Consider the following 14,408-nt stretch of genomic DNA (forward strand, 5'->3'; position numbering starts at 1 on the left):
TAATAGTTTGGATCTCATTTACTGTTTTTTTTTTTAAATTATGTGAATATATATATACTACTTCCAGAGTTTTACAGATATCCATGGGGCTTCCTGAAGTTTCCTATTTTAGAATCAACTACTTAATTCTCAGTGCAGTAGCTGTAGCAGAGTTTTCTTGAAGTGTACATGGGTATTGCATAGCACCCTGAAGAGTAAGTTTTGCTGAATTATAAATTTTACTGGTTATAATTATAAATTTTATTATTTCTCTTTATCATTTATTTGCTTTGATGAAACTAATTTATTTGAACAAAAGAACATAAAGTAACTGCCATGGAGACAGTTCGTACGTGGGTGCTGAGGATACTCATGCAAGTATGTGTACACACATGTTCATACCAGGAGTATGCCTTGACTACTTCAAGATCTGATTCTTAATTAAAGAAGTTATTAATCTGAGTAAAATTGATTTCATATCTTTGCATGCAATCTGTCTCCTATTAATGTCTGCCTTTTTTTTAATAGAAGCAATTCATGGTGCATTTTGAGGAATGCAGTATGTTATGACTGGCAAGCTACAGCAAATTCCTATCTTTTTCTTCCTGAGTCCTGAGGTTATTTAAAAAAGAGCATAGTTTAGGCAAGTCTAGAAAATTAGTGTAGCTAATTAATAGCATGGACTATCATAATGATTGAGATTTTGAAACTAACAATTAGTAATAAAGATCTATGTGGATTGAATGTCTTTTTAGTAGTGAGAATGGAAGCTTCTGCATGATATGGATCCTTTGTAACTCTGACATCACTTCTGTCTGCTATAACTAGAGCAGATCAAATTATTCATAATAAATAAATTAATTTTACACGTGCATGTTTGCTTGAGATTAACAAAAAACTTTGTTTTACAGATGTTGAAGGCACAGGCAAGAAGTGCGTTGATTTAGAAGTTCTTCCCTTCTTTTTACCTTTTGCTGTGTTGTTGCAGTCCATGTGAATGCTGGTGTGCTGAGTTACTTCTATGCTTTAATGAGTTCAGTGAGGCATTACCAAGGGACAGAGTCTCTGTCCTGTATTACTGGAATATAGCTGGGCAGACTGCATGGCGTTTTGTGTTAGTTCAGTTTCAGTCTGAATAGCTGCTAGAAGTCTAAGGACTCTGATTGCCAGACTTTGCATAAACAAGTCTGCACAAGTATTTGCAAGGTCTGTTTTTTCTGTGAACTTTTTTTTTGTGTAAATTAAAGAAAAGAAGCTTTCTTGAGAACTCTGCAGTGCTTTTTGATTCTATCAGAAAGAAACTAAAACACATTAAAGAGTATAAAAGTTGTCAAAATCAACATTTTATTTCTAGTAATAAGCTGCAAGAGGGGAAGAAAACAGTTTTATCTTTCAAATGAGGGTATTTTTTCTAGATGCAATAAACATGCTGCACTTTTACGATTTTTATATTTGATGTATGTGCAAAATGTACATGTAAATATATTGCTGCTTCACCACCCTTCCCAGTGAAAGGCTTGCATTCAGTTCAGTTATGTTATTACAACAAATGCAGCTGGGATGTTTTGCAGTTAATTCTAATTTATTGTTACCTTCATGTAGGCAGATTTGAAGCTCAGTGGGTATATACTTTTGGCTCCAGTATTCCTTAGTTTACACAGGCTAGTGTTCCAGAAAACCTAGCAAATCTGTAAATTATGGTTGGATTTCTCAGTCCTCTGCTTTTACTCCTGTCAGAAGTATGTAATTTCCTCCTTGATTTCTGCCTGAATTGTAGCATCTTAGCCCATCTGTTAAATGAAAGCTTAAAATTAATAGATTTTTAAATTATTTTATGAACCCAGTGAGCTCTCTGGATTTTGAAATTATTCTTCTCTGGATGGATCTTAGGTGATTTTTTTCTTTTTTTTTTTTCTAATTTGACTAGTGTTTTTCTTTCTCTTCTGTTTTGAGTTGTTGGTCACACGAGATGCAGGCTCCTTCATAAAGATACAACAATGGAGCACTGTTTTCGTTTTCTAAAATCCTCGTGATTCTCCCCCACCCCCACTATCAAATACTCTACTACTTAAGTCGTCTTTGGAGGAAAAAAAAGAGTTTTAAGTCTGAGTCATGCTGTCATCTGGAACTAGAAGCTTGGATTTTTTGAGGGTTCCTGGTAGAGATTCATGGAGTAATAGCAGATAATATATTTAATTCTGCAAGCTTACGATAGATCTGATGGCTGCTGTTATTAATTTATGAATAATTATTTTGTTTCTTCTGTTAGCACTTTTAAAAGAGAGAATGGAATCAAATCATTTGAAGAAAATAGGATAACCAGCAGCATTATATTCTTAGATATATGATCTGAAGCCCTGCTTTTGCCATCTAACTTCTCATAGAGGTTTAAAATCTTCTGTTTGACTATAGAAGTTTCTTTGTTGTTTTTTTTTCTTTTTGTTTGGTTTCGTTTATTTTTTTTAATATATAATACATAGCCATAAATAGATTGTTGCCCACTGCCATTTGTTCCTCTAGTTATAAAGAATTCAAATGGAAATTAGCCTAAACCTGCATGGAGCAAAACTAATATTAGGTTTTTAACTGCAACAGCAATTTAAAAACAGTGGTAGATAAAAGTATGAAGTACGTGGAGAGTATGAATGAAATCTGAAACGTTCTTTCCCCTACTCTATAAGCACTGTGCAGCCCACACATCGAAATTTTCCCATAGTCTGGCACTTCCTCAATGTGAAATGCTTTAGTATCTGAAATAGAATTTCAGAAAGAACATTTACTGCAGTTGAACATGTACAGCGGCTCTCAACAGTCCTTTGCTAAAATAATTGAATTTTATTATTTTAAACATAGCCCTTTAAAATAGCTAGGAATCTTGGCTTTTTCTAGGTTTGTGAGTAATACAGTGGAATGTTTTCAAATAGGAGAACAGATACAGAACTGAATTCATGATAGGATCTAATCAGTTAAGAATAGACACCTAATAAAGGAGATAGTTCATTTAAGGATGGGTGGGCATTATGGTCTCTTGCCATTTTTTCCCCCTTCCCTAGTTTCTGGACTACTTACTTTTCCTCTGATTTCCATATCCTTTTTTTTTTTTTAAGTTACTTGGGACTTAGCTGTAATTTATAAGACTCTATTCACTGTTTGAACTGTTTAATTGGTTTTAGTAATCTTTTTTTTTTTTTAACTTTGTCTAATCTGAAATGCTGCACTAGTTCTGCCACCTGAGAACATGTACAACTTGCAGGCAGAAGTCAGTCAAGTAACTACTTTCATACCTGGCTGAGCAGAAATATAAAGTTTGACATGAATAGAACTACTTATGTGTTTAAAATCAGGAATCTTGTTGAAGCTGAGCCAGTGTCTCTGCTAGATTTCCAATTTCCACTGCTTGCTGCCAAGTGTATTAGAGCTGTCTATAAATAGTTTGTGGAATTTTTGAGTGAGAATAAGAAAAGGGCAGGTCTGTCCCTACCTTTTCTAACTACAATTGAGAAGTTTTAACCATTTTTGCTGAAACTGTCACACAAAAATCCTTCTCTTAAGTAAAGCTGGTTTAGTTATTAATTTGTCTTCTATATTTTAATGGCAATGTACTCAGTCAAAAATTGTTGTGTGGGATTTACAGGTGTTACCTTTTTTCCACCTGCAGCAATAAATCACAGTTGCTCCTCTAGCTTCTCTTTGCAGCCTAGTATGAAAGATCTTGAGGTTATTGTGCTAATTTGGTGTGCAAAGATGTCTTCAAAAGCTGTTTCCTGTTCTCTTTCTTGAGAAAGTCTCTTGCCATACAGAAAAAGATTTGTGCTGTATTAAACACAGACAAGTACAGAAATGCTATTTGTATTGTAATTTTGGCAAGCAATAAGGGAGAGCAGTCCTTCCTATTGAGGGGAGAAGGAAGAGTGGAAAGTGGCTGGGAAGTCACACCTGTAGAGCAGGCATACAAGACCTCACATTGACTGCGGCATCTTCCAAATGTTTACTTGGTGCATCCCAGTAGTGCTGAGGGTTTGTGTTTGGGTATTCCAGCATAATCTGGTTGACAGCATGAATGTCAAATTTGCATTATGCTAGCATCTCATTGTGGTTTATATGGAATTGTTTAGACTTTCTGTTGTGTTGCGACAGCATTCACAATTGGTAATATTAATGAATAATGTATGCAGTGCTCAGTGTATGCAGAAAGAGGACTTCCATTGCTCACACTGAATGACTGCAGACTCAGGAGCTTGTTCCTGAAATTGAGGTGGAGCCTCCCTGGCAGCGCTGGAGCTGTGCTGAGTAGAGACTGCACTTGCGGTGTTTGGCAGCTAGAGGGGTCTCTGCGTTGGCCCATCCCTCAGCCTGGCAGGGGAGTATTTGTGGAGCAAAGCAAGTTATGCCAAAGTTCTGATGTTTGTGCTGTGTGCGTTTCTGAAGGGTTTTCTTTGGAGTAGCTTTAGTGTGGCCAGGGAACTGAGTACCCATTACCAGTATAAGCATATCATCTAAAAGGAATGCAGTTTGGTGGTTCCAAGGCCACAGCATAATGTGAACCAAAGCACAGGAAGTGGAGTAGATCGGGAGATTCAGAAACATGCTCCTTATCTGAAATAAAATACTAGCATAGACAAATCCAGATATGTGCTGTAGGAATAAAGGTATGTAGTATTGTTCAGTCAAGTACTCATTAATGTTGTATTTAGGCTCTGTGCAGTGAATGTAGATTTGGAAACTTCCTGGCTGTGCTTCTTAACTAAGAGACGAATAAAGACCTGTTTTTTCAAAAGTATCATACAGCTACATGTCATTTAAAGCCCCACTTTGAGGGGGTGATACAGAAACAGTGTTAGACAACAGGTTTTCATCATATAGGGCGGACTTTCAACAGCACCATAACCATTGTTTCATACCCAAGGAATAATTTTCGAAGCACAAAATGGAAGATGTTAGTTGTTGTAAAAAGTAAAAATGAGAATCTAAAACTTATATAGAACAGTTCCATTGCAGAATTGATTCTGTAGTTCTTAGTTTTCTAAAGAAAGCTGCATCACAGTTGGTCTAAAATAAAAATGGTACTACATAAAATAACAACATTAAGTATTGTAAACAAATGCTGTGCTTTATCTGTTTTTACAGCGAAATTTTATGTGCTTATTTCCTGCTTTTGTATCATAAACACATTTTATTAGCCAGTATTTCAGTATAGCTTCATCTGTTAGTCATTTTTATTCTTTCCTTAATTAAAGAAATTAATTATGTTGTTGTAGTGTTCAAGTATACACTTTCTCATTCCATGTGAACATTTGCTTTCACTGTTTGAAATTTTAGATATATTTACTGTATCTTCTTTGTAGCAGCTGTTCTTCTGTTACAAAGATTTGGAATGTATGTTGTCACTCTGCTCAGCTTGCCTTTAGTAGAGAATTCTGGCTGATGTCTGCACACTAGTAGCACTTTTGTCTCAGTGTTTCTCTATTGCACGTGTAATTTTGTATTAAAATAAATGGTCATTTAGTCCTTCCCTTACCTGAAGGATAATTTACATCTTGCTGCACAGTTTAACGCTTTTTTACAAATGACCACCTGGAATTCCTATGAGTCTAGTACTTACCCCTAAGGAAATATTGAAAAGAACTGCACCTAATTAGTTAACCCCAGACTGCTGATTTAAAAATAAATAATATAAAATTTGACAATAAGGCTTGCAAAGATTCTTCAACTAAACTGGAGATTAACCGATGTTAATGCCTAAAAGTCAATGTTATCACTTCTCATGATGCTTTTTGAATTGACTTTTGTCATGAAATGTATGAAATCATGCAAAAGTGTGTATTGCCTTATGTCAAGGAAGTATGTAGCGGTTGGGTATAGAACAAAAACTTCTGGTCAAAGATGCAATGCACTATATAAAAAGAACAATGAAGAAATGAAAATGAGATGATTGTGGATCATGAATTTTATCTTGAGCAGTTAATCCAAATATGTATCAGTGTACAAACATGTTAATCCAATTTCATGGATATCTCTAATCAAAAGGATGCAGTGATTGCCAACTAAACCATCACAAGACAGGAAATAACTAAAAGGTGTCACCTATAAAGGTTGTGAGTAGTTTCTGTAGGAATCTGGGAATGACATTGATGCTTCCCTTTGTTACTGAATGTAGAGATGTAACAAATGTTGCCTGGCTTCAGTGTACTGTTTACTCTGAGCTCTGCCACAGTTTAATTTGAAGCATTCTGTGTCGTAATAATACTCTTTATTTTCTGAACTGTTCTGGGAGGGTAAGTTTTAACTGCTAAGGTGGCTCTTCCCCCTTCCCTCCCCGCCCCCCCCCCCCTTTTTTGTTTCACTTTCAGTGAAGTTGCACATGTTCCTTTATTATGAGGAAGGCAAAGTCTGCATTTCTGTAATAACAGTTTAGCAATGGTAGAAGAATGGGTTTTGCGCAGAGAGAAGGTACAAGACGAACCATATTCTTAGAGGCTTTTCTAGGGTATAAAAGATGAAAGGCAAAGTCTAGTCCCTTTTGTAATTCATTTGAGATTATACCAAGTTTTTGTTTTTTTTCCTCAGTTTACTGGGTAATACTGCTATTGCAGGAGAATCTGGCAGCAGTATGGCAATATACCTATGGATATCTAACTCTTTGCTGTTATAGTGTTAAATCCCTGCAGCTAATGCATGTAATTCTAAATGCACAGTAGTTTAACAAATGTAGATGCAAGATGTTCAGGAGATGAGGAGATTGTAAATTATGAGACTGAGAAGGGTCATACCCTTGGGATTCTTTTGGCTCATTGACTGTGTGTGACCTACATGTAAATAATTCAATATAGTATTATCAGTTGCATACCGAACAGATGTTTTTATCATAGAATAGTTTGAGTTGCAAGGGACTTCTAGAGATCATTGAGTTTATCTGAAGGAGGACGGTAGTTTTCCCGTTGGTCAGTTCTGAGCTGTAACATCTTAACCTTAGATTAACTCTAGGTATGATGGGTAGGCAGTTAGCCTTTGCACTTTTCTCCCACAGACTTAGTAGATGACTGTAACTTTGGTTCAGCCTGACAGTGTTTTAAGGTGGAGCTTGTTTCTGCATAACTGTGCTTATATGTTTGTAGGAAGTGGGGAGTGGGATGGCTGCTGACTGGGATTGTCAGAAAATATGCTAGCAAAAGGACTTATTTCCAATAAGTGTGCTGGAATATTACAGCGACGTCATGGCTGTTACCACCTTCAGTATCTTCAGATCAAGAAGGATATTTCTATTTTTGCACTAGGATATCATAGGACCACAGCAAAGTGACTTTAGTGGAGTAATGAGTAAGGCAGCACCAATCTGTTCATGGAAGTGCATAATAAAATTCTTATTTTGCTGGCATCATCCACACACTTGGTGGATTCCATTTGGGGCAAAATTTGGTGAAGATTAATGAAACTTAAGCTAACGAGAGGCAGTGTAAGCAAGTTAAGCTTGCTTTTCGTAAGGTACAGAGGGGAAAGGAATTTTGGTCATGAAGTATGTTGTCTGAAGTAAAGCAAGTTGAACATGTAGTGTGTCTTTGGAAACACATGCTATACAGGAAGTGTTGTTGCTCTCTTGTCTCTGATAATTGTGGTTCAAGAGAAATATCCTGTCCTGTCTGCTTTTGTGGCATTCATTATGCACTGCAGTACCTTTTAACTCAAGGTGGTTTAGGAAAAGCTTTCTCTTTGTAGTTATTCAGTTACGGTGATTCCTCAATTTATGTAGTTCTGTTTATAGGTGGATTGTAATTTGTATGCTAAAGCTAATGGCAGAGGCTTAATCTTGGTATAGAAGAATTTAGTTTCAATAGACATGTGTGCATGATTTTATTTCTTCATGGGCAGTAACTGTTTGGTCTAACAGCAAAAATAAGGGTAGCTTAAATGTGCTGGTTTGCGCTATGGATTTTTTTCCTTCTCCTTTTTCATTTCAGCAATCAAGTTAATTTATCTGTAAAACACAGTCTGTATTTAAATGAGTCCAAAGATGCATGATGTTCTTCCAAACTGAAGTTATAAAATTTGGTTTTACAGTCATGGTGGAAAAAGTTACATGTACTAAATTTTTGGGGTGCACTTTTACAATATTCATTACTTCACTTTGTGTTCATGTTACTAGTTTTAGTCAAATCAAAATTAAAACAGGGTTTTCATTTGAGTCATTATCTCCTATCACAAAATATCAGACATAAACTTTTTTGTCTGAAACCTTTAGGTTCAAATTTCGTTTCATTCTGAAATGCAGAAGATTGTCGTGTTTAGTCTGAATGTTTTGACTAAAAGGACTTAGTTACTGCAGTGAGGGGTGTCTTTTCGGGTATGCTTTTTGAAAACTGTAGGACTTTGAAGTTAGGACTTAAAGGAGAAGCTCATTTCAGGACTCTAGGCTTGGTTATATGCTCTGAAGTTACATGCAGACAATCCTTTGAGACTGATACTGATCCCATTTTGAGTGTGAGCTGTGCTGTGTTTGCTGTGGGGAAGGGTGGATGTAGGGGTATAACATCCTAAATGAAGGCTGCTGTGTTGTGGCTGGCCTCTGCAGTAGTCAGAGCATCTCTGCGACTGTATGGGTTTCAGATATATGGAAGTTGGCAGATATTTTTCACAAACATGTCATGTTTTCCAAGTGTGAAAGCATTGTTTTTTTCACAGAATCGTTTCAGTTGGAAAAGGCCTTTAAGTGCGTTAAGTCCAAACATAACCCTAACACTGCCAAGTCCACCGCTAAACCATATTCCTAAGCACCATGTCTACATGTCTTTTAAATACCTCCAGGATGGTGACTCAATCACTTCCTTGTTCCAGAGCTTGACAGCCCTTTCAGTGAAGAAATTTTTCCTAATATACAGTCTATGCCGATGCAACTTGAGGCCATTTCCCCTTGTCCTCTCGCTTGTTACTTGGGAGGGGAGATCAACATCCACGTCTCTACAACCTCCTTTCAGGTAGTTGTAAAGAGTGACAAGGTCTCCCCTCAGCTTCCTTTTCTTCAGATAAAACAACCCCAGTTCCCTCAGCTGCACCTCATAAGTCTTGTGCTCCAGACCCTTCACCAACTTCATTGCTCTTCTTTGCATGCACTTCCCCCATGCAGTTTGTCTCTGCAATTTCGTTGGAGTGTTTGCTGCTGTGATGTTTTCCTTGTTGCCAGCCCTACTTCTCTGGCCTTTATTTTCCCATCTGTGCTGAAACTTAGATGTTTGAGTCAAATACCTTCCAAGTCTATGGTTTTTATCTTCTGCCTACTTTTGTTCTGCTGTCTGTACTCTCTATGAGTATAGGGCTCATGACTCTTTGACCAGGACAGTTGGAAGTGACCTTGTGGGGGTGTTTGGTTTTTCAGGGTGGGGTAGGGGATGTTTTAACGTAGTTTCATATAGACTGATATGGGAAAAATGCCTCAACTGCTGGAAAACGTGAAGGCGAACCCAGTGTTGTCTTGCCTGCTTCTGTGATCGTTCAGCTATGAAACAGAAATCAAAAGGAATTAATTCAAGTGTTCATGGAATTACTTGTTGTCTGTTTCTGCCTGCTGCTAAGGCAAGACAGCATCTCAGCTGGGATGATTTGAGTAGGATAGAGAAACTGACAAAGGTCTAAAAGACCAGCTTTGTGCTGTTAAAATAAAATTTTATGGAGTCTATCAGAATCGGTAACCAACTTAGACCATAACCATACTTTGAACATTTAAGTGATTTTTTTTAAAGTTATTCAAGACAGAAATGCACATCATAAACTGGAGATTGTTCCGTGCTGTAAACACACACTATAAAGACTCTAACTCATTTAATGATCAATAATTTCTTTCTTTTTTTTTTTGCATTGCAGTCAAGGACTCTCTGGAGATACTGCCAGCAATGGTGGCAACAAACTCATGTGCACTTAAAGCCATTAAAAATACTTTCCATAATTTAGTTTAACCTGTAGTTTACCAGTAGTTTAACAAATCTTATTTTATTTATGAAAGATTCTAATTTAATTTTTTTCCTAAGAAAAAATGTAGTAAGCATTTGTTTTTATCTTGAGCCTTAGCCATTTGATTTTTTTATTTAAAAATGCAGTTGCTGAAAGTATCTTAAGCTGATGGACTAAAGTTCACATACGTTTCTGTTTAATACGACTTAAAATGAGTGGTCCACTTGCAATAGCTATTTATAAAAGGATGTGAAGGAGAATGAGTATAGTCCTAGTTACACAAGTGATTTTTTTTTTTTTTTGCTAACTTCTTAAAAAATGTGATGGAACATGTCAGTTTTTGAAAAAACAAACTTGGATTCTTGGAGGCAGAATGGATTTCAGTTAAAAAGCAACTAATAATTTGAAAGGTTTCTGAGGTTCATCTTTTATGTAATGAAGGATTATTCGTAAGGAAATAATTTAAAAAAAAACCCTCTTATTTTGATATTATAGTACTTGGATCTGAGTTGAGGCTTCATAATCACACATAAGTCCTTCTTTTGACTAATCACTGAAGGTAGTTTGATAATAAATCTGACCTCACTTTATGTCAAGATTAATTTTTAGCTCATAAAGTATATTAAAATGGAAAATATTAGTGTTTTTCATTTTGGATACTGACTTAAGTTTTCTTCCTAATTTAAATCGTTAATTCTAAGGAAGTTGTTGGGATTTGGATGTAAGTTCCCATTTTATTATGCTTCTCGCTACTATGTATTTATAGGTTTTGTCTATTTTTTTAATGTTTTTTTTCTTTCCATCACTGGTGTTATGTCACTATTTTCATGTTTTGTTATTGTATTCTTATCAGAAATGCTGGAGTTTTTGTTTTTCTGCTCTTTATGTATAGGCAGCTTGTCTGTAATTCAGATTCTTGGTCTCTCAATGGAGTGCCCAGATACCAACTGTCTTGTATGTAATTACTTTGGGATTTTTCATCTTTTTAGGTGCTTGTGAATTCCTTTTGTTTTTGTCGGACTGTTAATTTTCAGTGTTCATAACACTACAGTTAGAGTTGAATGTGTTAATAACCCTAAAACAATAAATAATCCCTACTGTAATTTGGAAGATGAAATACCAGTAAGCATGATTTAGTTTAAAGCAAGAGGTCTTGAAATGTGCTAATGTTTTCCTTATGTTGATGGAAATAACAGCAAACAGTTGGAAATGTACTTCTGTGGAATAAGTTAAAGGCAAAATCACTTTAAAGCAAGGATGGTGTTTATTTTGTAAATTTAGATTTAAGTGCTACTGAAGACAAGAAATTGGAGAGGCAAATGTTCCTTAGTGTGTCAGATTATGCAAAATGGAGAAATTATTTGGTGAATAACTTCTTAAATCTTACAAGTGTTTTATTTTTGAAAAGTTTAGTTGGAAAATTGGTGCTGACTAATACGGTATTGGAAATAGATTTTGCTTTAAAATACATGTCTTTTGAATGTTGAGGTTAGTTGTTACACTGTGGAATTATTTTTCTTAATTGCAACAAAGCACATTGATATGTAAATATATGCAATGAAATTAGTACATTTAAAACAGAACAGGGGGGAATGCATCACGTCTAAGAGCCCAGGAATTTAGGTTTTTTAAAAAAAATTAGACCTGGTATTTTTCCACAAATTCTGATCATCAGGTTTCTGACTGTATTGTGTCTTTAGGAAATCTCCTAAAAATATGTCTTTGTGCATTTGGTGTCAACTCTGAGAGCAATTGCTGAAATATTTTATTTCTAACCACTGCAGTGGAGAAGCATTGAAATGCTTGCTTCGGTGTATATGGTCTAGGTCAACTCTAACAGTCTTTAAGCTTGATATAAAAGGAATTCGAGTTTTCTTCATGTATGCAAGGTTCTTGTTACCCAAACACATCACATTTACATTGCAGTGCTGGTAGAACAAACTCATTTCATGTGTATGAAAATCTGTGTGACATGGCAAATCTTCAGTATTACAAAACTTTGAGGCGTTAAGAGTTGCGTGTTTAAAATTTGCTTAGTGATGCTTTTTAGATTTTAGATTCGCTGCCTATGTTCAAAGCAGCTTATTTATGCAAGTAGTGCTCTCCTCCTGAAATGCCTGGAAGATTTTATTAAAAATTTGTTGTAAAGGTTAAAAAAAATGTTCAATAAAGGAGAGGAGAATGAGAGCTGTTCCGTAGGGGAAATCTGCATGAATGCAACTTGATCTGTCACATTATGTAACGGGGCTACCAGCAGTCAGCAAACGTTTTTGCTTTAGCAGACTTCTTTTACTTTGCGGGAGTACAACGTAGTATGAGATTCAGAGGATTAACTTCCTTGTCTCTAACTCTTGAGCAATGACACCCATGTGGTCATCATCTTTGCAAGTATACTTAGTTTTAATGAACATTGAAGAGTTACGCTTGAAAGTTGCTGGTTCCTGGCTGTATCCGAGACATCTTTCTGGATGAAGGGTATAGGCTGCAGTTCATTATGAAACAGATGGGTGTCTTCCCTCAGGTGTCTGTACTTGTATAGCATTTACTTACAAATATTGATCCAAGATATATTGAAATAAACCTTCCTAAAAAAAAAAGCATCTTTTGATGAAAATCATGCAGCATTTGCCTTCTAAAATGCCTGAAGTTTCTCAAGACTCTTTGCTACTATCAGTTTCTCATTCCTTAACTTTCTAGCATATTTAATTGTTCCTAGTACACTAATGATGCTTGGTTTTTATTTTCATTGTATAATAACTTTCTTTCTAGTTTTTCTCTTAAGTTTTATCATAGAATGACTGCAGGACATTTAATGTTTAATATTAATTAAAATAACTTCAGGTTTGTTCTTTCTGTTCTGTAAAAGGGTATCTGACGAATTTTTACAAATTTTATCTTGGAAATTAGCTTATTCATTATGTTTAATTTTAGGAAATGGTGCTCTTGCAGAACATTCTGAAAATGTGCATATTTCAGGAGTGTCAACGGGTAAGTCATTTTTTGTAATGTTTAAATTTCATGCATGACTTAAATAGTAAATATTGAAAGCCACCTGGTATCTTATGAAGAGATATTTGGCTATAAAAATTATTACTGCCTTTTGCAGCATGTAATAAGGAATGAAGCAACTGGAACATGGAAAAATTCTCATAAGATAAAATTGATACCTGCATGCTCATGAACAGATTATGCCTTTCTAAGTGGACTGCTTAATTATTTTTCCATACAAACATTGAACTAAGAGAAAAGTTGGTTTAAGTTGAATTGATATTTTCTTTCCACAGTAAAGTTTTTGTGAAATGAAATTTATTGAAATGTAATTTTGGACACTGCTACTATCAAACAATATAAATCCAGGAGTTGTGTTTCACTTGATTAGATTGAAGAAGTAACTGAAACTACTGTACACTAGACCACAGGTTTTCCTTAAGACAGGAAATAAAAAGGACTTCAGAACTCATAAAACTGAGAAACTGATGAAATGATGGGAGATTATGGGGTATAAAAGCAGTTCAGGCTGATTAAAGGTCACTGTGTTCTCTTCCAGTAAGTCAGTCTTAGGCCTCTTCTGGGCAGCAGCCACAGTTGGGACTGTTCTGTGCCAGTAATGTGACTGTACATCCATTAAGGCATTATGTAATACCAGCGTATGGTCTCTGTTCCTCAGATGTTAGGCAGTGTCAGCTAAGCTGCTGGTCCCGTTTTATGATACGGATACTCAGAATGTGTACAGATGGGGAGATAAACACTCTTCCTCAGTGGGTAGAAGAATACAAGCCTGATTGTTTCCATGATCCCTGGAAACGAAACTTAATTTTCACATCCATCTATAATAAGAGTCAAAATACAAACTCGTCCTTTTGACAACAGCTTGCACATCTTGCTGTAGTTATCCTTGCAGTATTTCTTCAAACATTACATTGCTACTTTTGCACACAATTAAGTTTTTGGATTAATGTATGGTCAGTGGATGATCTCTGTTGCATCATAGTACCTTCTTTTTCCGTTCAATTGTTTGCCACTCAAAGACTATAAAAAAATCTGTTATAGAAGAACTTTGCTATCCATTCTTGTGCCGTGTCATGAAGAATGTTGTTGCTTTTTAACAGTAATAATGCACCAAGTTATCATATGTAGTACATCTATGGTACACTGTAAACAATAAATAGCAGCACAGGTACTTGCCAGTATTGGAACAATTTTTGCTGGAATTGGATTGTACAAGACGCATATCCTAAAATCAAGATATGCAGTTTTCAGGATGTATTTTAACAACCTTTCGCACTTGTGTTTACTGCAACAGTCATGTCAGAGGTCGCAATACAGGCAGAAAAGCATCTGCTGGATGTGAGGTGAATGGAATTTCTGACTCTGCTTTCAGTACTGTGGCCAGCATGCTTTAATAGGCATTGCCAAGAAGAGAACACAATGTACTTCCTAAGCAACATAAAAGCAGCTGGTAGACAGACCTTTAACTATTGAGAAGAAAG

General features: G+C 35.8%; 1 protein-coding gene across 1 annotated transcript in view; it reads left to right on the plus strand.

The window, feature by feature from the left end:
• The window catches only part of LRP12 (LDL receptor related protein 12), a 46,547-nt gene that overhangs the window by 15,021 nt on the left and 17,118 nt on the right, over positions 1-14,408 (plus strand). Inside the window, exon 2 of the mRNA XM_054059294.1 lies at positions 12,850-12,906. Coding sequence (XP_053915269.1) covers positions 12,850-12,906 — 57 coding nt within the window. The remainder of the gene's footprint in view (positions 1-12,849; positions 12,907-14,408) is intronic.

Source organism: Cuculus canorus, chromosome 2 (genome assembly GCF_017976375.1).
Source record: "Cuculus canorus isolate bCucCan1 chromosome 2, bCucCan1.pri, whole genome shotgun sequence".
NCBI classification, from domain to species: Eukaryota; Metazoa; Chordata; class Aves; order Cuculiformes; family Cuculidae; genus Cuculus; species Cuculus canorus.